The sequence below is a fragment of the Maylandia zebra genome, linkage group LG9 (assembly GCF_041146795.1).
Source record: "Maylandia zebra isolate NMK-2024a linkage group LG9, Mzebra_GT3a, whole genome shotgun sequence".
Taxonomy (NCBI): domain Eukaryota; kingdom Metazoa; phylum Chordata; class Actinopteri; order Cichliformes; family Cichlidae; genus Maylandia; species Maylandia zebra.
Genome location: NC_135175.1, coordinates 296,192 through 322,966, shown reverse-complemented (window position 1 = coordinate 322,966; position 26,775 = coordinate 296,192). Strand labels below are relative to the sequence as shown.

Here is a 26,775-nt window from a genome sequence, read left to right as displayed (position 1 = left end):
GTGTGTGTGTGTGTGTGGGTCGGTGGGTGTGTGTGGGTCGGTGGATGTGTGTGTGTGTGTGGGTGGGTGTGTGTCGGTCGGTGGGTGTGTGTGGGTCGGTGGATGTGTGTGTGTGTGTGGGTGGGTGTGTGTCGGTCGGTGGGTGTGTGTGGGTCGGTGGGTGTGTGTGTGTGTGTCGGTGGGTGTGTGTGTGTGGGTCGGTGGGTGTGTGTGTGTGTGTGTCGGTCGGTGGGTGTGTGTGTGTGTGTGTGTGTGTGTGGGTCGGTGGGTGTGTGTGTGTGTGTGTGTGTGGGTCGGTGGGTGTGTGTGTGTGTGTGGGTCGGTGGGTGTGGGTGTGTGTGTGTGTGTGGGTCGGTGGGTGTGTGTGGGTCGGTGGATGTGTGTGTGTGTGTGGGTGGGTGTGTGTCGGTCGGTGGGTGTGTGTGGGTCGGTGGGTGTGTGTGTGTGTGTCGGTGGGTGTGTGTGTGTGGGTCGGTGGGTGTGTGTGTGTGTGTGTCGGTCGGTGGGTGTGTGTGTGTGTGTGTGTGTGGGTCGGTGGGTGTGTGTGTGTGTGTGTGTGTGGGTCGGTGGGTGTGTGTGTGTGTGTGGGTCGGTGGGTGTGGGTGTGTGTGTGTGTGTGGGTCGGTGGGTGTGTGTGTGGGTGGGTGTGTGGGTCGGTGGGTGTGTGTGGGTCGGTGGGTGTGTGTGTGTGTGTCGGTCGGTGGGTGTGTGTGTGTGGGTCGGTGGGTGTGTGTGTGTGTGTGGGTCGGTGGGTGTGTGTGGGTCGGTGGATGTGTGTGTGTGTGTGGGTGGGTGTGTGTCGGTCGGTGGGTGTGTGTGGGTCGGTGGGTGTGTGTGTGTGTGTGGGTGTGTGTGTGTGGGTCGGTGGGTGTGTGTGTGTGTGTGTCGGTCGGTGGGTGTGTGTGTGTGTGTGTGTGTGTGTGGGTCGGTGGGTGTGTGTGTGTGTGTGTGTGTGGGTCGGTGGGTGTGTGTGTGTGTGTGGGTCGGTGGGTGTGGGTGTGTGTGTGTGTGTGGGTCGGTGGGTGTGTGTGTGGGTGGGTGTGTGGGTCGGTGGGTGTGTGTAGGTCGGTGGGTGTGTGTGTGTGTGTCGGTCGGTGGGTGTGTGTGTGTGTGTGTGTGTGGGTCGGTGGGTGTGTGTGTGTGGGTCGGTGGGTGTGTGTGTGTGTGTGGGTCGGTGGGTGTGTGTGGGTCGGTGGATGTGTGTGTGTGTGTGGGTGGGTGTGTGTCGGTCGGTGGGTGTGTGTGGGTCGGTGGGTGTGTGTGTGTGGGTCGGTGGGTGTGTGTCGGTCGGTGGGTGTGTGTGGGTCGGTGGGTGTGTGTGTGTGTGTGGGTGTGTGTGTGTGTGGGTCGGTGGGTGGGTGTGTGTGGGTCGGTGGGTGTGTGTGTGGGTGGGTGTGTGGGTCGGTGGGTGTGTGTGTGTGTGTGGGTGTGTGTGTGTGGGTCGGTGGGTGTGTGTCGGTCGGTGGGTGTGTGTGTGTGTGTGGGTCGGTGGGTGTGTGTGTGTGGGTCGGTGGGTGTGTGTGGGTCGGTGGGTGTGTGTGTGTGGGTCGGTGGGTGTGTGTGTGTGTGTGGGTCGGTGGGTGTGTGTCGGTCGGTGGGTGTGTGTGTGTGTGTGGGTGGGTGTGTGTCGGTCGGTGGGTGTGTGTGGGTCGGTGGGTGTGTGTGGGTCGGTGGGTGTGTGTGTGGGTCGGTGGGTGTGTGTCGGTCGGTGGGTGTGTGTGGGTGGGTGTGTGTGTGTGTGTGGGTGGGTGGGTGGGTGTGTGTGGGTCGGTGGGTGTGTGTGTGTGGGTGGGTGTGTGGGTGTGTGTGGGTCGGTGGGTGTGTGTGTGTGTGTGGGTCGGTGGGTGTGTGTGGGTCGGTGGGTGTGTGTGTGTGTGTGGGTCGGTGGATGTGTGTGTGTGTGTGTGGGTCGGTGGGTGTGTGTGGGTCGGTGGGTGTGTGTGTGTGTGGGTCGGTGGGTGTGTGTCGGTCGGTGGGTGTGTGTGGGTGGGTGTGTGTGTGTGTGTGGGTGGGTGGGTGGGTGTGTGTGGGTCGGTGGGTGTGTGTGTGTGGGTGGGTGTGTGGGTGTGTGTGGGTCGGTGGGTGTGTATGTGTGTGTGGGTCGGTGGGTGTGTGTGGGTCGGTGGGTGTGTGTGTGTGGGTGGGTGTGTATGTGTGTGTGGGTCGGTGGGTGTGTGTGTGTGTGTGGGTGGGTGGGTGTGTGTGGGTCGGTGGATGTGTGGGTGTGTGTGGGTGGGTGTGTGGGTGTGTTGGGGTGGGATCAAGGGGCCGGGGGTGAGGGGGGGGGTTCACATGTGTGGAGCAATTATTTGGCGAGTGGTATTTGTGGCGCATGGCTGGGCCTTGTGACAGACTCATAGAGAGCAGAGAGGGAAAGAGAGAGAGAGAGCGGGAGGGAGGGGGGAGGAAGGGGAGGGAATCTTCTCAGTAAATCTGAATCTCTCTCAGCTTACACAATCTCCCGACAAAACCTCAGGCTCAGTAATGCTCGGTACGCTGCAATAGTACCATCCGTACCCTTTCTGCTGCTCGAGGACACACAAAGCACAAATCTGGTGAGTGGATCTTTGTATCCTTGTACTGTTTGTGTTTGTCTCTACGTTAATATATGTGATGTATTTCAAGCTTTGCGTGGAATGTGGCTTTCACAGGTAGATACTCTTCTGTCAGACAGAGTGCTGCATGTAGAGCCCCCAGTGTTACAAACTACTTTGTACCATCAGTTACTTTGATGTAATGTATGTGTGGAACTGAAATGTCTCAAAAGGGTCTCTTGATTCTGTAAGCTTTTAATTCCTTTAAGCTGTCAGCTGTGTGCAACATCTCAGCGGGGGTCGGGTTTTAAATAACCAGTGTGTGTACTGATGCACTGGCACATACAGAGAGCAGCTAAAGAATCACTACGTTACATCTCTGAACATTATTCCACTGTCAGAAACAGAAAGAAAGACATTTGAAAGAGTGTGTGTGGGTGTGATGAATGTATATGCAAAGACACACATATATGCACTCCCACATACATACTGTTGTTTTGGGCTGCCTGCAGTACAGCAGTCATCCAGTGTCTTTTCCTTCCCACTCATTTCAGGTTGAGCTATAATTCAGCCGGTTTAAGGCTGCAGAGAGGAAATAATAATGAACTAGAGCTCGTTTTTACTAATTTCTCACAATTTGAAATGAGGGTTCAGTTTGTTCTGGTGAATGGTGCGGCTGCTCGGTTGTTTTGGCAGATAGTTTTCTGCGCAGTTTTTGCAGTGAAGGGGCCGGCTGCTCTTGGGAGTGTTGTTGCTATGGCAGGATACGCTTGCTCTGTGACAGTATTTAGATGGGTGGTATGTGCCTAAGTAAGATGCACATGATTGCCAGGACTCACCAGTACAATCTGCTTGACTTGTCCCTGGCTTTCAAAGTGGAGCTCGGGAGCATGGCTCAGGATCATCCACTGATCAGAAGGTCAGTGGTTTGATCCCCTGCTCCTCTCGTCTACATGTTAATATGTCTTTGGCCAAGTGACTGATGCTAAATTGTCCTGAGGCAACTGACAGTTACACTAAAGTGCATGAAAGTGAGTCTCAGTGGATGCTGTGAGAGCATAAATGAGCACCAGTCCATTTACCAAATAATTAGAGAGGGTAAGAGTACAGACATGTTCCATCCTCTACACTGACAGTACACTGTTTATGCTGTCTGTCAGTGAATGAATCTAAGCATCATCAGGGTGATTCTCTTCATCTGGACGTATGCATCCAGACATCATCATCTTAACTTCAAATAAATCTTTGCTATACTTGATGTAACTCTGACCATGAGCACCAGAACCACTGTGCACCAGTCACACACTGTTTTATTTCAAATCCATCACATTATTGCAAGCTAACCGATTTATGCTGCAGTAAGCTGCAGAGTATTTTCATGCAACCTTTAAATAGCACAGTTAGTCTTCCCCAGCTTGTTTTACAGCACAAAATGTCCAGTTTATCAAACACCACTGAGCAGTCCTTACCCTTAAATTTAAGCTCTCTCTCCTGTCCTGTCTTTCTTATCTTTCTCCATCTCTGAGTGAAGTTAGCTCTTTTGTTCTCTACCTGTGAAATACAGCGGCTGTACCTTTAGTTAGCAGACACTTTGTGTGACAAACTGTGAATGGACTGGTTCTTATGTAGGTCTTTTCTGCCCTATTTGACCAACTGAAGTGCTTGATGCAATCTTTGCATGCTCAGATGGACACAGACAGTTTGTGTTGGTTGATGTTTGCTGAACTGATAACGCTGTATTTGTAATTACTTGCCACTTAAAAAACATAACTCCCTTTATCTTCCTCTCGCGCTTCTTTTGTAGCACTAGCTGGATGCTAAAGTACAGCAATTGCAACTTATAGACGCTCGTTCTGGTGTTGCAAAAAAAGAAAAATACTCCAAAACAAATAAACAAACAAACAAAACCACCCGTCGACTTTAACCCCTGACTATAGCACACGGTTTTACCTATTTCGTATCTTCTTATGTGACATACCCTGGTGATTACTACACAAACTGCGCTTCATCTGTTTGGGCTTAAATGCGTTTGATGTCTGAAGACATGCAGTGAAAAAATAGCTCTGCATTAAACAAAAAGAAACAAGCCTGTTTAGAAAAAATAAGGAGTAGAGAGTACAGATTTTTGTTTAAAATAAACATTTTCATTTTACACGTTGGTTTTGAGAAATACCGTTTTAACATGTTTAAACTGTTCAGTTGTGCTATTTCCTTTTTCTTAATTCTGTCTCTGGCAGCTTTTGCAAACAGAATTATGATCTGAATGCACTGCCTTTCCGAGATCAGTTCTATTTATTCTCTATAGGCTCCTCTTGTTCAGGGTTTTTCTGCTTATTTCTTCATTTCTATTCATGTTATTTCAGTTATTACATTATATATGGAATACGGTATGTACGCCCATTTCCTACACCCTGCGACAGGGGCTGTAGGAAACCAATAGGATGGTTTTCTAGACCAGTGTTGATATTTCCATTTACAGTAACTCTGCTCTGGGACCTGCATACATGGAAAGCAGGAGGGCAGCGACAGCAAGATCTTTAGCACAGACCATAGCATCAATAGCAGCAACACAGCCATCAACAATGTCCCAGAGCACCGTTGAGTGAAGGGTAGCACCCATTGCCCCCACCACAGAGTAGCATGGACTGTGCAGAACCAGTTGTCCACTCAATTACAACAGAGACACAAAGCAAAGGGACAAGACACACTGGTCTGGGTCTGGGAAAAGCTGCACCCAACTGTTGCTCCCTCACCCAGACATCCCACCACATCCAACGGGCCTGCGGGCGTCCATGAGCCCCCAAGGCCCAGACCAAACATCCCAACATGGGCCAACCCACCCTACAGGGCGAGGCAGCCAACCCCGTGCTAGGAGGGACCCAGCCAGAGACCAGGCAACCCTGAGCACCAGGTCCCCAGGCCCCGCACCCAGACTCACCCAGAAGAGGCCAGCCACTCAGCTGGGGGCCAGGAGCCCCCACCACAAGCACCCCAGGTCCCACATCCCAAGAACACTAGGTAGTACCCTAGACACTCCAAAGCAACAAACCCAGCTATCCAGTCCACTGGGATCTGCCAGACCCCTGGAGTCCCAGAGACCGCTTTCATCCATGTGCAAGTCAAACAGGGAAACGAGAGTACAGCCGACCACTGCGACTAGTTGGAATTGGTCAGTGGACCCAGAGAGACCGCTGCAACCCATCCAGATACTAATGGAAGAGGGAGAGAGGGAAATATTAATTGATGTTAACAATGTATTTCACCTTGATAAAGTGCTGTTTATCAAGGTGATGATAGTAAAGGCACATGGTGTTGGCCTGTGCACTGCTAATCCATCACAGATAAGATTAAGGAGGGAGGAGCAGGGATTAAAAAGCAAGAGGATGTTGACTGAGTGGCCAGACAGAGAAGGAGGTTTTGGAATCATGTCACTGGGCCTGGAGTCTGACACCGATCAAAGCACTGGAATAGAAACCTAAGACAATGTAACTGGTTAAAAAGAATTGTTTGATTTTAATTTTAATTTACAAAAAATGTAAAATAAACATATTTGACAAAGATTTGATAAGGATTAAAAATGTAAAAAATTCATAAAAGAAAGGGGATCACTTATTGGATTGTGTTTATGTTTGCAAGCATAAAATAAATATATAAATATATGTACTATAAATAAATCCCTGTGGTTGTGTGAGTTCTCCGTCTTCCTACAGTGCAGAGACATGCAGTTAGTGGGGTTATATGCTGATTTTAACTTGCCCATAGGTGTAAATGGTCATCTGTCTCTCTGTGCTAGCCCAGCATCAGGCTGGCAGCCTGTCCAGGGGTACGCTGCCCTTTGCCCTATGGTAGCTGACATAGGGTCCACCTCTCTGCGACCCTGATAAGGATAAGTGGAAGGGAATGGACGGACAAATTGAATGCTACATCAGATGTATGTGCAGAAAGCAGTGAGTATGTAAAAGTGTATTAAAAGCGTGTCAGGTGTTTAGGAGTCTAATGGCAGCGGGGAAGAAAGACTTATTTAGCCTACAGGTCCTAGATTTCACACTTCTGTATCTCTACCTGAGGGTAGACGTATGAACACCTTGTTTTAGAGGCTGATGGGGTCTTTGAGGAGGGAAGTAGCTATCCTGTGGATTCTGTGATGGTAGACGCTCAGCAGAGAGGGCAGTGGAGTCCTGATAATCTTTACAGCAGTCTTCAACACTTTCTGGAGTCCATAGCATAAGTGTTGCCATACAACACTGTTATGAAGCTGATCAACATGCTCTCAACCACACAGCTGAAAGAGTTGCTGAGGATCATAGGCAAGATACCAAACTTCCTCAGCCTCCTCAGAAAGTATAGCTGCTGTTGAGTCCTCCCAACTAGCTGTATGCTGTTAAATATCACTGATGCTCTTCAGTCTCCTGAATGAACAGTGCCTGGTGCCTGTCTCCTCACCTCCATTCTGTAGGCTGCTTTATCACCAGCAGTGGTGAACGTTGGGATGATGTTATCCTTGTGACAGGAAACACAGTAGCCTGTGAACAGGCTTTTGGTGAGGAAAAGGTTGACTACACTGAGACTACACTGTAAAATCTGTCAGTGGATTCTAGATTTTTGATTATAAGGGGTGTAGGAGCCATTTTTCGGTTGATACCTTATGTATGCCACTAGAGGTCATTTTTTGAGTTTTTGGTATGGTGAAGGTTTTTAAGGTAGACGCACGTAATCAGCATCAGGTGTGTTGTTAATCGGAAGAAGGCAAACAGTTTGTGACCGCTGCGCTGTTGTGTAAAATTGTGTTGGGATAAACATCTAAAGTACAACTGGAGTTATTGGACTGTTTAATAAATTCATGCATACCAGTGACATCATGTCACCCCCGTCACACCGAACGCCTCAGTGGCTTCAAGTGTAGGCTTAGCCTCTACGTGGTACAATATTTTATTTTTGATCTTTAATTAAGTCCTACCATTAATTAATTCTTCCATCTTAAATATGATCAACCTATCTCTAATAATCAGCTATGCACCACAGGCCTTCAAGCTGGCTGTAGTTAAACCTTTACTCAAAAAGCATCTCTAGACCCAGCAGTCTTAGCTAATTATAGGCCAATCTCCAACCTTCCTTTCATATCAAACATCCTTGAAAGAGTAGTTGTCAAACAGCTAACAGATCATCTGCAGAGGTTTATTTGAAGAGTTTCAGTCAGGTTTCAGAGCTCATCACAGCACAGAAACAGCTTTAGTGAAGGTTACAAATGATCTTCTTATGGCCTCTGACAGTGGACTCATCTCTGTGCTTGTCCTGCTAGACCTCAGTGCAGCGTTCGATACTGTCGACCATAATATCCTATTAGAGCGATTAGAACATGCTGTAGGTATTACAGGTACTGCGCTGCAGTGGTTTGTATCATATCTATCTAATAGACTCCAGTTTGTGCATGTAAATCAGGGGTGTCAAACTCAATTGCACAGGGGGCCAAAACTCAAGGCAGACTTTAGGTCGCGGGCCAAACAAGATAAACATTTATTGAACACTAAAACAATGTTTTTTAAACATAAATATGAATAAAAGCAGACAGGAATATTATTCCAGATTAAATAAACTTAGAGAAAATAAACTTTAACTTTAAATATTTTGCTCTCCATAAAAATATATCCTGTCAAAATTATGCAAGTTAGAAATATGAACATCCTGCTATAACCCCAGAAAAAATAAATGAAAATTTTACTTTTAAGTAAATGCTAAAATACAAACAAATCAAAACAATGAGATTTTGTTGCTATTATGCCATTTTATAAAAAATAAAATAAACTTAACATATTTTGCTCTTCATAAAAATATCTCCTGTGAAAATTATACAAAATTCAAAATATGAACAAGATGCAAAACCACCCCCAAAAATATAAATAAAATTTCTGCTTTTCAGCAAAAGTTAAAATAACAACAAATCATAACATTCAGTTTTCTTTGCTCTTATGCCATTTTGTCAGAGCTGGATGCTTGGCATTTTTGTTTGTCAACAAGTTCGTTTAGGTTTGGTGTGCAGTGCGCTCAGTTTACCTGCAAAGTGCGCATTTGGGAACACTGTTGCGCCGACTTGGTTCAACATTACTTGGCAACAGGGAAAGTGAGGCAAGTTGCACTGGTGCATTTGTGACTCCCATAAGAGCAGCTTCACTTGAAACGCCTTCACCGCATCATACATGTCCATGAACTGACAGGTTTCCTTGCTGAGCTCAAAAAGTCTGTTGAGAACTTTTCCCCAACTCAGCCAGCGGACCTCTGTATGATGAGGAATGTCGGCAAACTCTGAATCTATTTTCCACAAAAAAGACTGAAATTGGTGGTGATTTAAACCTTTAGTTTACAGTTTGCGTTACGGTGATCATTACATGCTCCATTTTATGACTTTACCACACAGCATTTCCTGGTGTGTGATGCAGTGATATGCTGTTAACTCGCCAGTACAGTCCTCCTCCTGCATCTTTAATCACATCCTGCTGACTAGTGCACTTATTTCACTGGTAGTTACACTTTGACATACGTTTTCAAAAATGTTATCCCTCCCAGGAATTTTGGAACATTTTCCTAAACTTCTGCCCAATGTTTACAGCATTGATGAAACTTGATATAATCAAACATTCACCAGTGCTATTAGTAGCTTTTGGAAAATTTGTAATATAAAATACATTTTTAGGCTTGCTTTATATCAAATATAATAAAAAATAGGGTGGTCAAAAATATTAGCCCTATTTGCTTTCAAAACACTGAGAGTAATTAACCAATCAGCTTTGAAATCACATCTGTGCAGTCAATTGACTTCCTAACAAGATTCAATTGCATAAAAAGGGTGCAAAGAACAGGACACCTGAACACATGAGAGGAACTAGTGTTACTGACCATTGCCAAAAACAAAATAAATAATTCTGGAGTTCAGAAAAAAGATAGTAGAGGCTCATGATAAGGGACAAGGCTACATTGCCATTTCCAAGTAATTCACAGTGTGTAGAAATGCTGTATGTTGCATCATTGCCAAGTACAAGGAGACGAATTCTGTAAGAAGCACACCTGGCCGTGGCCGTAAGCACAAGATTTCAAGAACTCTGGAGAGGAAAATAGTCACAGATGTCTGCAAGGAACCGCGGGCATCTGGAGTTGATGTTTCAAGGACCACAGTTGTGACTGCTCTTCATCGTGGTGGACTTCAGGGGTATCGTCCCAGAAGAACCCCTCTACTCAAAGAGCAGCACATCACAGCCCAAATGAGGTTTGCCCATGAACATTGGAAAGGTAAACATGAATTTTGGAAGTCTGTGCTTTGATCCGATGAGAATAAACTGGAACAGTTTCAGCACATAGTTGTTGTTTATGTTTGGTGAAGAAAGGCACAGGCCTTCAAGCCCAGGAACACAGTTGGGAACATCATGCTGCGAGGCTGTTTTGGAGCCTCAGGCACAGGGAGCCTTGTTTCATTGCATGACATCATGAAAAAAGAAATTATGTTGACATTTTGAAGGAGAATATGCAGAAATAATCTAGGCTTAGGTCGTCGCTGGGTCTTCCAATAAGACAATGACCCAAAGCATACATCAAAATTAGTCCAACAGTTCCTCAAGGATACCAAAAGCATGATCCCAGAGTGGACTGCACAGAGCCCAGACCTCAATCCTATTGAGAATCTGTGGCGAGTGCTCAAAGTGAATGTCCATGCTTGGAAAACATTCAATTTGGACTAGCTAGAACAATTTGCAATGGAGGAATGGGCCAGAATCCCTCAGGAGACCTGTGCCAACCTAGTAAAGAGCTACTCTAAGAGATTGTTGTCAGTTGTGGCTCAGAAAGTGTACAGTATTGACTATTAATGGCCATGGGGCTAATAATTTTGGATGTCTCATTTTTGCCCTTTCTTGTTTCAGCTTGGTGTATCAATAAAATATCCTAATTAAACTTAGTGGACATTGTTATTTTGGGAACAGATACACTACACAAAACACAGACTTGTTGTTAATGGTCATTTTCACACTTAAATCAGGTGTATTCTCTGATTTCATAACGGGGGCTAATAATTTTGGCCTCAACTGTACTTTCATCCACAACAAGAGAGTATGCAATAAAGTCTTTGCTTCTTTCACACAACTGTGTTCTTAAATCAGTGGCATCCTCACAAACCCGATGAGCAGTCGTATTTCTGCTCAGGCTCACATTTACCAAAATCTGCGTTTTGTCTGGAGACATGACATCGCGTAGACGTAAACATATATTCATCCTCCCACCGGGCGCTGAAAGGCTCTGCTTTAGGAATCAACTTTTCTCTTCGCCATTGTGAGGGGTTAGCTTGGCAAACACAGAAGTTTGACTTGATTGAGGCAGGAATGTTCCCAGGTAGCCTAGCGTTTGGCAAGGAGGCTGCAGCACTTCATTATTGGATCTGTAGTTTGTGTGTTATTAGCACCTCATATCGCCAGGCCATGCATAACAATAACAATAAATCTCTATAAAATGATCTTGCGGGCCTGATAGAAATGTACGCTGGGCCGGATGTGGCCCGCGGGCCTTGGGTTTGACACATGAGATGTAAATGGAGAGTCTTCTTCACACGCTGAGGTTCATTATGGAATTCCACAGGGTTCAGTGCTAGGACCAATTCTGTGTACATTATACATGCTTCCCTTAGGCAGCATCATCAAAAGGCATAGCATACATTTTCACTGCTGTGCAGATGACACCCAACTATGAAGCCAGATAACACCCCTCTAATTACCGAATTTACTGCTTCTAAAATCAGATAAAACTAAGGTTATTGTGCTTGGCCCTAACCAGATAAGTGGTAAATGGACTGATTTTTATACAGGGAGTGCAGAATTATTAGGCAAATGAGTATTTTGTCCACATCATCCTCTTCATGCATGTTGTCTTACTCCAAGCTGTATAGGCTCGAAAGCCTACTACCAATTAAGCATATTAGGTGATGTGCATCTCTGTAATGAGAAGGGGTGTGGTCTAATGACATCAACACCCTATATCAGGTGTGCATAATTATTAGGCAACGTCCTTTCCTTTGGCAAAATGGGTCAAAAGAAGGACTTGACAGGCTCAGAAAAGTCAAAAATAGTGAGATATCTTGCAGAGGGATGCAGCAGTCTCAAAATTGCAAAGCTTCTGAAGCGTGATCATCGAACAATCAAGCGTTTCATTCAAAATAGTCAACAGGGTCGCAAGAAGCGTGTGGAAAAACCAAGGTGCAAAATAACTGCCCATGAACTGAGAAAAGTCAAGCGTGCAGCTGCCAAGATGCCACTTGCCACCAGTTTGGCCATATTTCAGAGCTGCAATATCACTGGAGTGCCCAAAAGCACAAGGTGTGCAATACTCAGAGACATGGCCAAGGTAAGAAAGGCTGAAAGACGACCACCACTGAACAAGACACACAAGCTGAAACGTCAAGACTGGGCCAAGAAACATCTCAAGACTGGTTTTTCTAAGGTTTTATGGACTGATGAAATGAGAGTGAGTCTTGATGGGCCAGATGGATGGGCCCGTGGCTGGATTGGTAAAGGGCAGAGAGCTCCAGTCCCACTCAGACGCCAGCAAGGTGGAGGTGGAGTACTGGTTTGGGCTGGTATCATCAAAGATGAGCTTGTGGGGCCTTTTCGGGTTGAGGATGGAGTCAAGCTCAACTCCCAGTCCTACTGCCAGTTTCTGGAAGACACCTTCTTCAAGCAGTGGTACAGGAAGAAGTCTGCATCCTTCAAGAAAAACATGATTTTCATGCAGGACAATGCTCCATCACACGCGTCCAAGTACTCCACAGCGTGGCTGGCAAGAAAGGGTATAAAAGAAGAAAAACTAATGACATGGCCTCCTTGTTCACCTGATCTGAACCCCATTGAGAACCTGTGGTCCATCATCAAATGTGAGATTTACAAGGAGGGAAAACAGTACACCTCTCTGAACAGTGTCTGGGAGGCTGTGGTTGCTGCTGCACGCAATGTTGATGGTGTTTGCAGGTGTTCTGTCTCTTTTTTCCATCTCTTTCAAGTATGGAGAAAAGTATCCTGAGAGATCAAGAAACTTCTGAAGGGGTGAAACAATCTCTGTGCCCATGCCAAAACACTTCTTCCTTTTCCAGCCTCCTCACAGCTAAGCCTCCATAGCTTAGGTGTGAACAAGGTCTTGTCATTAATATAGCTCACCCTGGTGCGTCATTATACGCAGCTGTCCTCACAGAAGCTGATGTATGATGTCACAACATCCGTATACTCTTCCAAACTGTTGGTAGCAGTCCTGAAAACCTCCATGTCAGTGCAAGCCGGACATGCCTGCATCATTAGTGCGCTACCTACATGTCTTCAATACACGTTTAGAGAGTTGTAGTTTCTACCAGTATGAAGGGATCAAGTAAACCATGAGATTCCTAATGCAGCATGAAGGACTGCATGGTAGGCATTGCTTACTGTGGTGTAACAGTAGAGTTGTCTGGTTGGGCATTGAATAACGTGTATGCATTTAGGGAGCTTCTGACTGAGGTTTCTTTGGTTAAAATCACCAAGGACAATGACTAAGGTGTCTGGCTTTGTCTCCCAGGCCTCCTGTATGTTGGCCTGTGGTGGAATATACACACCTACCACACTGAATGAAGTAAACTCATGTAGGGAGTAAAAAGGTTTGCAGTAAATGACTAAAGATTCCAGATGAGGAGCACAGTTTGAATAGTTATTTAAATAACACCATCATTACACCACTGTTTATGTAAAAACAGAAACCTCCTCAAGTCCTCAGGACTTGAAGCCCTGATGTTCAGGAGCTCATCTCTGGTGTAAGAAGTTTTGGTTGTTGTCTCTTCCACTAGTACCTACTTGGCTTAGCTCATCTTGTGTTTTAGGGTTTTTCATTAGGTGGTAGTACCTGGAACCAGGTTCTTTTTTTATGACCTACTTGGCTGGGATTCCAGGTAAAAAAACGTTTTATGAGGATGGCCTGAGGACCTGACATGCTCAGCTGCTTGTAGGGGTGGCTGTAGCTCGGGGGTAGAGCAGGTCACCTACTGATTGGAAGGTTGGTGGTTCAATCTCTGGCTCCTCCAGCATGTCAAGTATCCTTGGGCAAGATACTAACCCCAAGTTGCTCTCTGATGTGTTTGTGTGTGAATGTAGTTAGACAGCACTAAGTATAGAGAAAGTGCTTGTGAATGCTTTATAGAGCGCTTTGAGTACTCTGGGAGAGTAGAAAAGCGCTCTATAAGAATCAGTCCATTTACATTTGTGATAGAATACGTGATAAGCGCAGGAGAACCTGGAGAACACTTGATAGACATGAAAGGGTCTGGTGGCAGAACGATGATGGTCTGGGGAGGCATATCAAGACCCGATGATGGTTCAGTGGGTCCTGAATTCCTCCCCACGCATGACAATGCCCAGCCTCACGTGCCTGTATGCAGGCAGCTCCTGGAGGATGAAACAATTGATACCATTAACTGTCATGCCTGGCTGACCTAAATTCAGTAGAACACCTCTGGGAAGTGTATAGGAATTTCTTTTATTTATGTATTATTCACATTATTTTATTGTATGATGCCTTGGTGCCACTGGATTTTCACATGTCTCACACTCATACAGTTAGACAGACGTGGGGGTCTGGTAAGGAAGTTGGGAGAAGCAGACGACTCCACAGGAAGAATCTTTTGTCTCTTTGAGGACTCTGGGAGGTAGCAAGGGAGTGTGAACCTTAAGGTCTGAAACAGCTGTGTGCTGCCTTTTGTTCCTGGAGAAGGTATTTAACTGAGAGCCATGCTGGGCTCAGACTCTGCTGACTGTCTGCCCCACGATCATGCAGGCTCTCCACCAAGCTTGGTTTTTCTGTTCTTTCAATTCAATTTCAATTCAATTTTATTTATATAGCGCCAAATCACAACAAAAGTCGCCTCAAGGCGCTTCATAGATGCAGAGAAAAACCCAACAATCACATGACCCCCTATGAGCAAGCACTTTGGCGACAGTGGGAAGGAAAAACTCCCTTTTAACAGGAAGAAACCTCCGGCAGAACCAGGCTCAGGGAGGGGCGGCCATCTGCTGCAACCGGTTGGGATGAGAGAAGGGTTCTTTGTGTCTTGATTAAAGAATGTTAGCTACTGCTCACCGCTTGTCTGCAGGCTTTATTTAATGGAAAACGTCCACAACAGACGTTACACCAGGCTGAACCTCACACTGTCCAGAAGCTCAGGCATGACCAAGTCCAGATTTGGAGGAAACCCCCAAGGATCATAATAAAAGATCAATTAAAAATATAATTCTTTTTAGTATGTTAACAGAGAAATGTAGTCTGAGTATTGGAAATGTCTATTCTAAAGTCCAGATTTTGTGTGTGGACATGATCCACCATCAGCCTTTTATAGCCATGTCTGGGTTTGAGAAAATAAGATCTGTGTCGGTGATCTGTCATCGTCTTTCCATGATTGTGAACAATAATGAGTAAACACAGATTATTATTATTTGATTTTGCTGATAGTTAATTATATTAAATGCCGGTCAGAACATGATCAGTTAAATATAAATATGTTTAAGTTTAGTGTAAGACAATAATGATTTGAAAGACCTCACTGAAAACTGGTGTAGAAATGACCTTGAGAGATATGAGTGTGTGTGTGTGAGAGCGCACACACAGGACATAGATCTGTGAATGTCTGACTTTTAAAGTGTTTGATTTAGTAAGAAAGCAGATTGTATTGAGTAAACTGTGACTGACAAACACAGAGTTTAAGGTGAAAAGTATTTGGATTAAGACAGATTGTGCTAAAGTGAACGTGAAATCTAAACTGAATGAAGCTTATTATTACGTAACCGAATGTTTAAATATAACAGAATTTTCCATTTTAAAAGAAAGAAATAGAGAATGAAACGTTGTGGCTGAAGAGCGCTGGATCTGTATGTAAACACTAGATCCCAGAGAGAGGGAGGTGGGACAAGTGAGCAAAGTATAAACTGGAATGTCTGGAGATGTTCTGGGCCTGTTCCTGTGAGATCAGTACAGATCTCAGAAGTCCACCTTTGGAAATTCCAGCAGAGATGCTGAGAAGGAGCAGACCACGATCGAAACTGTAGACTTGTAAAGTGGACGTGGCTCTATCTTCGCTCATCACTGCCATGTTGGAGTGTTTCCAGTAGCTCAAAGCAATGAGACGGACCACATCTTCATTGCTAGATGTACCTGTGTCCCTTCCAACGTCTCCCTACTCCACAGTAGGTTAAATAGATAAGGATGACTGATGGGATATGGCTATTATTTTGTGATACATATTATTTTTATTTCTGCTTTTGCTTTGCTCCTGCAAATTTACTTTAATAAAATCTCCCACAATTAAAGTCTAAATCGAGGACAAAGGTTTCACAAAGGGGTAAAAAGTGTGAGTTTTTAATTATTTTAGTGTAAATGGCCCTCACAGGTTTCTCCAGCCTTTTAAAGTAACAGTAGATTGGGTCCAGGCTTCTAAAACCAACCCAGATTAACAAGTGCCATGACTGAGAGGGGAGCTGACATAACAGCTGGGACTGACACAATCTGACCTGTAAGGCTGCTCAGGTTTCTCTATATCAGCTCAATCAGGGAAGACACCAGGACATCAAGTCCAGCTCAGTCCCCTCACCCACATCAGCTCCAGCTGAATTCTGCATTACCCACTGGGTGAGACTGATAGGATCAGAGATTAGGACCTTTTTATCAGACTTCCTGTGTAGGGGTCGTTGGCCCTGCAGATGGACAATGTTTAGCACTTTATCATCACAGGACATATCAAATTAACTGTTGTATGACTGTCCTCATATCTACCCCACAGACATAAATAAATTCTTCCAAGTTTAAGTCTGATGTTAATCATTAGAAAATCATTTATATAGAATTTTACACACATCAGTACATATAATGGTAAAGGTATGAGACAGTTTGTTTGTTATCTGGGTTTCAAATACTTATTTTGTTTTGAAATTCATCATTAATTCATGAGGCTCCCCGTTTGTAAGTATTTTGTGTGAGCTCATCTAAACTAAGGCCTATCTATATGTTACAGTGTGTTCAAGAATGCAGTGGAAAGGTAGCAAACAAAAGCCCAACAAAGAAAAACAAAAACATCTTAGCTGCTCTCATCAGGAAACAAGCATGAAGTGATACAGAACATGGACTGCAGGTGAAGACGAAGATCATCACTTTCATCAAAAAGTGTGTAGCCCCAGATCTAATTTCATAGTGTAAAGCGACACAGTGAAGCCACATGGTACTTTCATATACTATAGCTTCATCAGTTAAAATAAAAGATGAGAGGTTATCACCAAACACACCCAGTGCATGCCCACCACTGACCAGGAACCAAAGTCTGATCTTCAACAGGTAACAAGTGCAGTCAGGCTTGGAGCAACCTTTCTACCTGCTCATATTTCTAAAGTAGAACCACTGTGGAAATCAATTTAAAGCCTTTTTGGTTTGGTTTACATCTGTGTTGTTGTGGAAAGATGATATTTCTGTCCTCATTATCATAGAGACTGTAGATTGTAGGTTTATGTAGGTTTGCCGTATTGGTCTATCTGATTCACTTTTGCTTTTATTGTTTAATTTATTTTATTTTCACTTGCTACACACAGGACAGACATGACTGGGGGAAAGAAAAGGGAGAAAGAAAGAGGGAAAGAAAAACAGCGGGGAAGAGGAATGGCGCTAAAGGGCAAAAAACAAAAACAAACAAAACAAACAGACAAAAAATACAAATATCAATCACCTGGATCACCTGTTGAGAAAGAAAAAAGAGAAAACAAGCAGAAAAAAGAACAATAGAATAAACAACATCATCGTGATGATCTATGTGAATATAACAGTAAATACTAAATATTAAACATTATTGGACTCGTTCCCGGTGGGTGATGGGCTCCGCCAGGGCTGCCCTTTGTCACCGGTTATGTTCATAACTTTTATGGACAGAATTTCTAGGCGCAGCCAAGTGGCGGAGGGCTTTCGCTTTGGTGGCCTCAGAATCTCATCTCTGATTTTTGCGGATGATGTGGTTCTGTTGGCTTCATCGGGTGAGGGCCTCCAGCTCGCACTGGAACGGTTCGCAGCCGAGTGTGAAGCAGCGGGAATGAGGATCAGCACCTCCAAATCTGAGGCCATGGTTCTCAGCCGGAAAAGGGTGGAGTGCCCACTCCGGGTCGGGGATGAGTTCCTGCCCCAAGTGGAGGAGTTCAAGTATCTCGGGGTCCTGTTCGCGAGTGATGGGAGAAGGGAGCCGGAGATCGACAGACGGATTGGGGCTGCAGCTGCAGTAATGCGGACGCTGCACCGGTCCGTCGTGGTGAAGAGGGAGCTGAGTGTAAAAGCGAAGCTCTCAATTTACCGGTCGATCTACGTCCCTACCCTCACCTATGGCCACGAGCTGTGGGTAGTGACCGAAAGAACGAGATCGCGGATACAAGCGGCAGAAATGAGCTTCCTCCGAAGGGTGGCTGGCCTCTCCCTTAGAGATAGGGTGAGAAGTTCGGCCATCCGGGAGGGGCTCAGAGTAGAGCCGCTGCTCCTCCACATCGAAAGGAGCCAGCTGAGGTGGTTCGGGCATCTGACAAGGATGCCCCCTGGGCGCCTCCTGGGTGAGGTGTTCCAGGCATGTCCCACCGGGAGGAGGCGACCCGGCCTCGGATAAAGCGGATGAAGATGGATGGATGGATGGATGGATGGATGGATGTATTCCGTTACAGTTACTGTTTAAAAAGGTGGTATTCAAAATACAGTTACTTTGTTGAAATAAATGGATTACATGGCGGTCTTTTCCTATTTCACATGTTAGGCTGTCCCCTCTCTGTTTTTGGTAATTTGGTAATTCCACACCGGTGGAAACCCAAACAAAACACGCATTAACCTCCTGAGACCCGAACTCTTTCATGGAATGCATTTTTAATTTCTCTTTGGACTGACTGGGACCTGATGAATGCAAAAACAAAGAATGATCTTTTTACCTGATTTTGCTCTACAAGGGCCTGGATATACACATATGAGGACATTTGTTTTGTGGCAGTATAATGTCCTTGTAAGAGATATCAGGCACTTATTGAGCAAAATTTAGTATTGTGGTTTGGACAACCCAAAATATGATGTCCACATATGTGGACGCCAGGTCTTAGGATGTTAAGAGGCTCTAATGCCTGTGTCTCAATCTCGCGGCCCATGTCACCTCTACTTGTGGCCTGCATAATGACATGATGAAATATCTTTAAAAAATTATTAAAAAAATTATTTAATATGAAGGCAACAGGCAGAGTGTTACAGGCATAGCTTTAAAGAATGTAGCCTGATGGGTAGTGTAATCCGTGTTGCAGGGAAAATGGACACGAACCCGACATATTAGCCAGAGGTCCCTTTACTGCGGTTTGGGGCCGCGGACCTGTTTTATATACGCGCGGAATAGTTTTCTACACGAGATCGCTGCAAAAAGTGCAGCCTTACCTAATGTCCACCTACTGTTACTCATTTATATTATGATTTAAACATCTAGTTGGTGTTGGTGTGGAGAGTAACCTTCAGTAATAGTAATAAATCACACAGCAGTAGTACATTCATGTAGTTGTAAAAAGCATGATAATATATTAAGTAATCCAAAGTATTCAGAATACGTTACTCTGATTGAGTAACGTAACGGAATACAGTACAAATTATATTTTGGGGCATGTAATCTGTAATCTGTAGTGGAATACATTTTAAAAGTAACCTTCCCAACACTGGTGAAATGATGTATGATGTGCTATTATTCACTTCATGTTTTAAAGCTAAACCCACGATAGCAAAATATATTCTTGATGTTTATGATGATGATTGATGATCAAATAAAAGCTAAAAAGAAATCATTATCAATATAAAGAGGTAGAATACTCTGTTTGACAATGCTGTGTGATGGATGAATGATTTAGATCTACTAATACAAGTCAGTAAAATGTATTTTTAAAGCACAGGTTTTGCTGACCAAAGTGCCATACGGATTATGTATTCTTGTAATTATTTACACAAATGAGCATCAAAGAGTAAAATCTGGGAACATAGAACACAGAATTATGAGCCCTTCAACAATAAGCAGTTACATATCAGAAGAACATCCCAAAGGGAACTTCCTGTCTCTGACATAGCTCATCTGCTGTTTGTATAAGAATTAAAAAGTCTATGGGTGTGATTGATTTTCTGTGTCTCTGTTGTATGACGGAGAGAGAGAATGTTCCATAAAGATGTTGTAGAGTGGGTAATCACAGTGATTCGTGATGGCTTCTAACTTCTTTAATTTGCTGTGTTCCTGTGTGGCTCCACAGTTGCAGCTGATTAACTGTCACATGCTTTGTCTCTCACGTAGGACATGGAGGAGGCCGACCTGCTGAAGGAGAGGCTCCAGGCCATCATGGTAAACAGCAGTCCTACAGTCTCTGTAGTTTAAGTAAAAAGCCAGTTTCCAAATAATCTGTGTTACATACTGACTTGAAGTAAACTTCATTTTTAAAAATTTGGTGGTGATGGGTTCTAATCCATTTGTGTAGATGGCAAAGATAGCACTAAAGTTGACCATCATATCTAGAGGGGCAGAGCTGGAAGTCTGTCATCGGAATGATCTGATTTGTGTCCACATGAGTTAGTTAGTGACGTCAGGTGAGTGCGTCTTTATGATTTAGTAAAACAAACAAGGAAGTAATTCCACTGGTAGCTTTAGGCTAGAAACAGTGTGAACAGTAGGTCCATCTTCATAACATAAGTTCACATTTTAATACAACAGACGCTTATGGAACTGTAATAAAATGGGCAGCTTATAATCACACTTAGCTTTAGAGTCTGAGTAACTGTTTTGTCTTCTTTTTGTCCTGCTGAAAGTTCATATTAGCTTCTGAAATGTGAAAATTATATTTTACAATGAATGACTGTAGTGGAATTTGTCTTTAGTTTTTACCAAACACAAATGAACAACTTGAGAAATAGGCGATGTAGGATTTTGAAATTCATGCCGTAGGTGCATCTACTAAAAGATTCAGATGAGTTTGAATCCTGGTTACCTTCATGTCTATGTCCAAGGTCAAGGTTCCAGGGTTTCTGAACATCTTGTGAATGCGATGATTAAAGAAGGAAGTCGCCTGGCACTCCACATTCATTCCATAGGTGCATGTTTTAAAAATGTCAGTTGAATCCTGGTGACCCCGACGTCAAGTAGAGGCTCCAGGCCATCATGGTAAAGAGCTCATAGTCACACTCTTTGATGCCATCATATATATATGTCAGCAAAATACCTGTGTATCAGTAGATGTTTCTCATTGTGTAAATCTCTGCATTCTTGTAATTCAGAGCTGTGATACTTTACTTTAGCAGGATGTCAGGATGCAGAACTAAGAGTTGTTACCAAAGCACAGCCTGAAAATAAAACATGTGGGTGTGTATTTACAAGATGGCGTAGAGAGAAAATCCAGCCAGAAAAGAGTTGTAGCTGTGCAAGTCAACTCGCCTGTCAATGTGCAGAGAGGCTGCATCGCTTTCATCTGAGGCAGAAAGATATTAACATAAAGCACTAACTGATGGTGACATAAGGTTCAGTGAATACTTACCAGCACTCACTAAAACTAGAGCACAGACTTAATGTACGAAACAGCAGCCCATATTGTTTCTTGGTTAATTCTATTAAATATGGCATCAGTAGCACAAGCACAGGTGAGAGGCTGCCTCTGTTGGCACACCTGTCAGTCAAAGCGATGGTGTCCCTGGTAACTTGTAGCTCTTCCAACATTCAGGTGAGTTATAAAAACAGTTGTAATGAAGGAGAAGATGGAGTCCAGGCCAAAACTTTTGTAGTGCTAGGCTGTGAACATGTTAATTTATTGGCTGAAGTGAAACAATCGAGGGGACTTTTGGAGCCAGCTTTAATTGGCAGCTAGTATAACTGGAGTAGTTCTGGCACTTCTGTGTTGGCTTTATTGTTCATCCACAGGGGCTTCCACTTTTTACAATATCTAACTTGGAGTTTTACTATATTTGTTATTATGTTATCAGTTTCAGCTTAACATGTTTCATGGAACTTTAATGAACTTTAACCTCCTAGGACCTGGCGTCCACATATGTGAACATTACATTTTGGGTTATTTAAACCAAAATACTAAATTTTTCTCTACAAGGGCCTGATATCCACTTACAAGGACATTATGCTGCTACTATTCTATCAAAATGTTAAACGAATATCCTGATGTGTGGCTCTTATTTTTCTTAAAAACAAAAATAAGGTAAAAAAAAAAAATCTGGTAATTCTTTGTTTTTACATTCATTGGGCCCCAATATGCCCAAATATCAAAGAGAAATTAAAAATGCATGCAGTGGAAGAGTTCGGGTCTTAGGAGGTTAATGTGACTATAGCTAGTCATGTTGGGGCCACAGTTTCAAATAGCATGGTCCTTCTTCTGTAACAGACAAAAACCCACAGGTTCACTGTGTAGATCGCATAGTCCCTCTGATGGATACCAAATCAGTCAATCAAACATCTGAAGTACTCTCTTTTTAATCAATGAATCTTTGGGAGCCTTTTACAGCTCAATATTTAAAGTTGGGCCATAAGTTGGAAACAAGAAGGGAATGCTGTGGAAACCATTTCAGGATTATTTAAAGCCAAGTAATTATCTTATATTAACACTGTTAATTAACAATTACCAATTAATTAAATTAGCAATAAACAATTAACTGAGTAATGTTACACTGAAATTTAAGCCCAGAAACCGAGCACAATAATGTAACCTATGCCCATGAGGTGAAGTCAATTAGTAATAGTGTCGTTGATTTCACTGATAGTGGGTTACAAATTGTTAACAATGTTTATATTATCTGTGCATTAGGATTTTTATATTCTGACTTAGGTACCAAAGTCATAATAATAAGGTAATATTGATTAATAATAAACAGATTATTTTTTCCATTATTTTAATTCCAACAGGATTAATGCTGGAATTATAATAACAAGAAAGAGTACAGATAGAAATGAAAAATGTATCGCCAACTGCTGCACCTTTAAAGCATCAACATACAAAAATGAGAAAATACACAGATACATAAATCAACAGTCTTCTAGTAGTGTGAGTATGAATGTGACAGAAAGAGAGAGACAGAGAGTGAGTGTCTCGGTGTGTGTGTCTTTAAAACAAATGCACTTGATAATGAGGGTGGAAAGGTGCAATAATGTCCTCCCAGGTCCTGGAGGCAGATGGAGTCTGAATTAGGACAACAATCACAGCCATCCTCAGCTCCCAAGAGTACTGATGACCTGAGGCCACACGTCTTGGTGACATCCGCGTGTCCATCCAAGCAGGAGGAGGGAGGCCACAAATGCAGTGCCCACGGTCAAAGGGTGAGTGTCTCAGAAGACCAGAGACAACAGGCAGTCAACCCTTCCAGAAACTGCCACCCTGGTACAAATCAAGAACAGGTGCCAAAGAACCACCTGGCATCTGGCTGCCCCTTCCTCAACATTGAGAAGATCAAAGCCACCCCTAGCCACCAAGGGAATGGGCCAACAAGCACACCTGAACATCAAGCCACGCACCCCGGAACCAACAATCACCCACATCCCAGGGAGGGGCAGAAGCATCCAGGGGGGAAGCGGTGATAATGTATGAACGGGAGGTAAAGGACTATCCTTGCAAGGAGAGAGCCAGTAAACGACTGACTCAGTAGGCACCCCATTCCCAACATCCCACCACAGAGCAGGAACAAGTTGGCCTATGGCCTGCAAGGACAATGCCCCAGAGCACCACCGAGTCCAGGGCAGCAGCCACCACCCCCACCAGAAAAAGTAGACTGGAGTGTTTAGAGGAGTCCCAAGACTTGGGGTTTAGACCACCCCTGCACAAGGAGGGAGCCAGAGACCAGGTGACCCGGGGCACCTGGGCCCCAGGTCCCACATCTACCCTTGCCCAGAAGACTGGGGGGCAGCACCTGCCACCACAAGCACTCGTATACCAAGACCCACCCAACAGCAACCACTGCTGTCCAGCTCCCACGAGGCTGGCAGACACGGGGAGTCCCAGAGAGCATCCTTATCCACCTGAAGGGCATACAGGGAAACGAGACTAGAGCCGACCACCCCCACTAAGTAATGGAGTTCATCAGTGAGGACCAGAGAGAGACAAATTCATCCAATGTTGTTTTTTAAAGAGACAGACATTCGGGGAGTCCCGGCATCCTCAAGGCTTGTGCCTCCCAGCTTTGTGGAGTCTTTCATAAACTGTTCATGCTGAGTCTGAGTCTGCAGAGGGTCCCAGTGCTGTGAAGACGCCATGCCTCGTCCCTGTACGAAGACACCACATCCCAGTTCCCCCCAGGATTACAGGCCTGTGCCACTGACTTTCCACGTCATGAAGACCCTGGAATGGTCTTCATGACCATCTGCCAACTATAATCAGGTGACATTAGGCTCCCCTTCAGTTTCTTTACCAGCCCTGCCTTTGAGCAGAGCAGGCCATCATCTACCTGCTCAATCGAGTCTTCACCCATCTGGACCAGCCGGCAAGCACTGTGAGGGTCATGTTTTTTTACTTTTCCAGTGCATTCAATACCATCAGGCCGACCCTCCTGGGTGATAAGTTGACAGCAATGCAGGTGGATGCTTCTTTGGTGTCCTGGATTGTTGATTAGCTAACAGGAAAACCACAATATGTGTGTCTTCAACATTGTGTGTCTGACAGGGTGATCAGCAACACAGGGGCACCACAAGGGACTGTCCTCTTCACTTTCCTCTTCACCCTCTGATGTTATAAAGAGAAAACATTGACTGTAGGACAATGCTCAGGATTTTCTAGGAGTCTGTTGTGGTCAGTGCCATCCTCTATGCTGTTTCAGGCTGGGGCAGCAGGTTGAGGGTCACAGATGCCAACAGACTCAATAAACTGACCGACAAGGCCAGTAATGTTGTGGGGATGGAGCTGGACTCCCTTAAGGTGGTGTCTGAGAGGTGGATGTTGTCCAAGATAAGGACAATGCTGAACCATACCTCCCTCCCACCCACTCCATGACGTGCTGACCAGTCACAGGAGCACGCTCAGTGAGAGGCTGAGATTACCCAAAAGCATCATTAAGCGACTCAGGAAATCATTCCCTCTGTATCTGTATTATCTCTCTATTATCTCTTTGTACAACTCCTCCATCTAATGCACAGAACACACTGCAACAGTTACAGCCTTTGCCCATCTTCCATAGTGAAAATAGCAAATAAAGTTTTACACTTTAGAGTAAAATGTCAATCAAATATATTTAATCTCTGTAATATTCTGAATATTTAAAATTGGGTTCATTGTATATATTATTGTATTATTGATTTAGTTCAGTCTGTTCTTACTATAACCACATAATTTCCTTATGGATTAATAAAATATTCTGATATGGATTCTGATTTTTTTTGAGTGTGTAAGGTCCATTTGGAAAAACTTTGTCCTGTGTAGTACGTTCTGTAGAGAACTTTGTATTGTTTAAGTTGTAAGTCGGGCTTTTAGTCATTTTGAGGGTGCTCAAGCATATTTGTGTCCAGATGTTTTTATCTGGACTGGTGGAAAGATCTTGCTGCCACTTAGCCTTTGGGAGGGAAATTGATTAGTCAATTTTAAACAATAGATTATAAATTATTGATGACAATTTGGGGGTATAGTTCTTTTAAAAAACATGCTTCTGTTAGGATGCCTGGGTCGTTGACCCAGGGTTTTGAGTTTATTATATTATTTATCATTTCTAGTCTTTGGTTTCTTTGAGTTCTGTCTTATGGTTTATGTCTCTGTGTTCTCTAGTTGCTCTGTCTCCTCTGTCAGCTGTATCCCCTCGTCAAGTTCGCGTCTCTGTGTTATGTTTCCTGTTTTACTTTGAAAGTCTGTGTCTCATGTAAGTGCATCTGGTTTTGCTTCCTTTGTCTCGTTAGGCCTGATTTGCCCCAGCTGTGTTTCCCTCCTGTTGCCCCGATTGCTCCCTCTGTGTATTTAAGCCCTGTGTTTCTCTGTGTCCGTGTTGTGATCTACCCTTATTTTGCTGTGTGTTCTGGCTGCATAAGTTTACCTTGGAGTCTCAGTTTTCGTACTTTTTGGAGTTCAGCATTAACGCTGTATTTAAGTTCACCTTTTGTCTCCGACTGTCTGCACTTTGGGTGCTTTTCCTGCCTGCGCACAGCCTTCACATGACAGCTTCCCAAGTGGGATTCAGTTGACAGGGATTCAGATTTTCCTGTATGATGGTTTCAGTTGCAGATATATTAAAGAAATTCACCTTTGCTGATTTTATATTTTGATCAAATTTCTTCAAATGAAATAAAGTTTGGGTCTTGTATGATTTTTTTTTAAATTTCTTTTTTTGTCTTATTCTCATGCCACGATGAGAATGTTAGTATTTTTCTAGTAGTTAGTATTCAGTGATTTTTCTTTATAGTTTTATTTTAAAAACTTTTTAGTTTACATGGGATAAGTGCAGACTTTTTAAGAATTGTAAAGAATTCCCACCAGGCTCTTAGAAAAGTGTTTATGTTGAGGCTTTTAAAGCTATGATGATATGTTGTGATGCTTAATAAAACCATGTAAGAAGAGTCACTCTGTTCCGTACAGCTCTGGACATCCTGAGGGAGTGGTCTTCACTTTGGTACCCTCAGAATTTCATCTTGGCTTTTTGCAGTTGATGTGGTTCTGTTAGTTTCATCAGGTGGTGACCTTGTGCCCCAGCGTGAAGTGGCAGGAATGAGAATCAGCACCTCCAAGTCTTTTAATATGGTTCTCAGTTGGAAAAAGGGTAGAGTGTCCAAAGCATGCTTGTGAGTTCTGACCAGCAGTTTCAGTATCTCAGAGTCTAGTTCATTAGTGAGAAGAGAGTGGCCCGTGAGATTTACAGATGGGTTGGGCGGTGTCCGTGGAGACGATGAACCCTCACCAGCAACAGTCTCAAGGCACTTCACACTGTAGCATCGTTAACTTAAAATACAAGTTACTTTGAGGCAACTGTTGTTGTGATTTGGCACTGTAAAAATAAAAATGAATAATTTAAAGTGAGTTGAAAATATATTTTAATCATAAGCTCTGAGTAGTTACAATGAAGTCATGATACAAGTAGCAGGAATGGGTTTCACTGGTCCTTCCAGAGGGACTTGGAGAGTCCTCGCTCTTCCACGTCGAGAGGAGGCAGCTGAAGTTATTCAGGCACCTGAGCTCCTAGACGCCTCCTGGGTGATGTGTTTCAGGAATGATCTAGTGGG

The 26,775-nt window shown here is 44.0% G+C and overlaps 1 protein-coding gene across 5 annotated transcripts in view; it reads left to right on the top strand.

The window, feature by feature from the left end:
* The first annotated feature begins 2,400 nt into the window (after positions 1 to 2,400).
* Positions 2,401 to 26,775, top strand: part of palmdb (palmdelphin b) — an 82,256-nt gene continuing 57,881 nt past the window's right edge. For 3 of the 5 annotated variants that reach the window (XM_076888768.1, XM_004572067.6, XM_076888767.1), the window contains exons 1-2: positions 2,401 to 2,555; positions 19,894 to 19,941. In XM_076888768.1, coding sequence (XP_076744883.1) covers positions 19,897 to 19,941 — 45 coding nt within the window. In that variant the 5' untranslated portion in view covers positions 2,401 to 2,555; positions 19,894 to 19,896. Of the gene's footprint in view, positions 2,556 to 19,893; positions 19,942 to 20,740; positions 20,755 to 25,377; positions 25,425 to 26,775 lie in introns of those variants that run through there. The other 2 variants (XM_076888769.1, XM_076888770.1) reach the window with 2 other exon arrangements.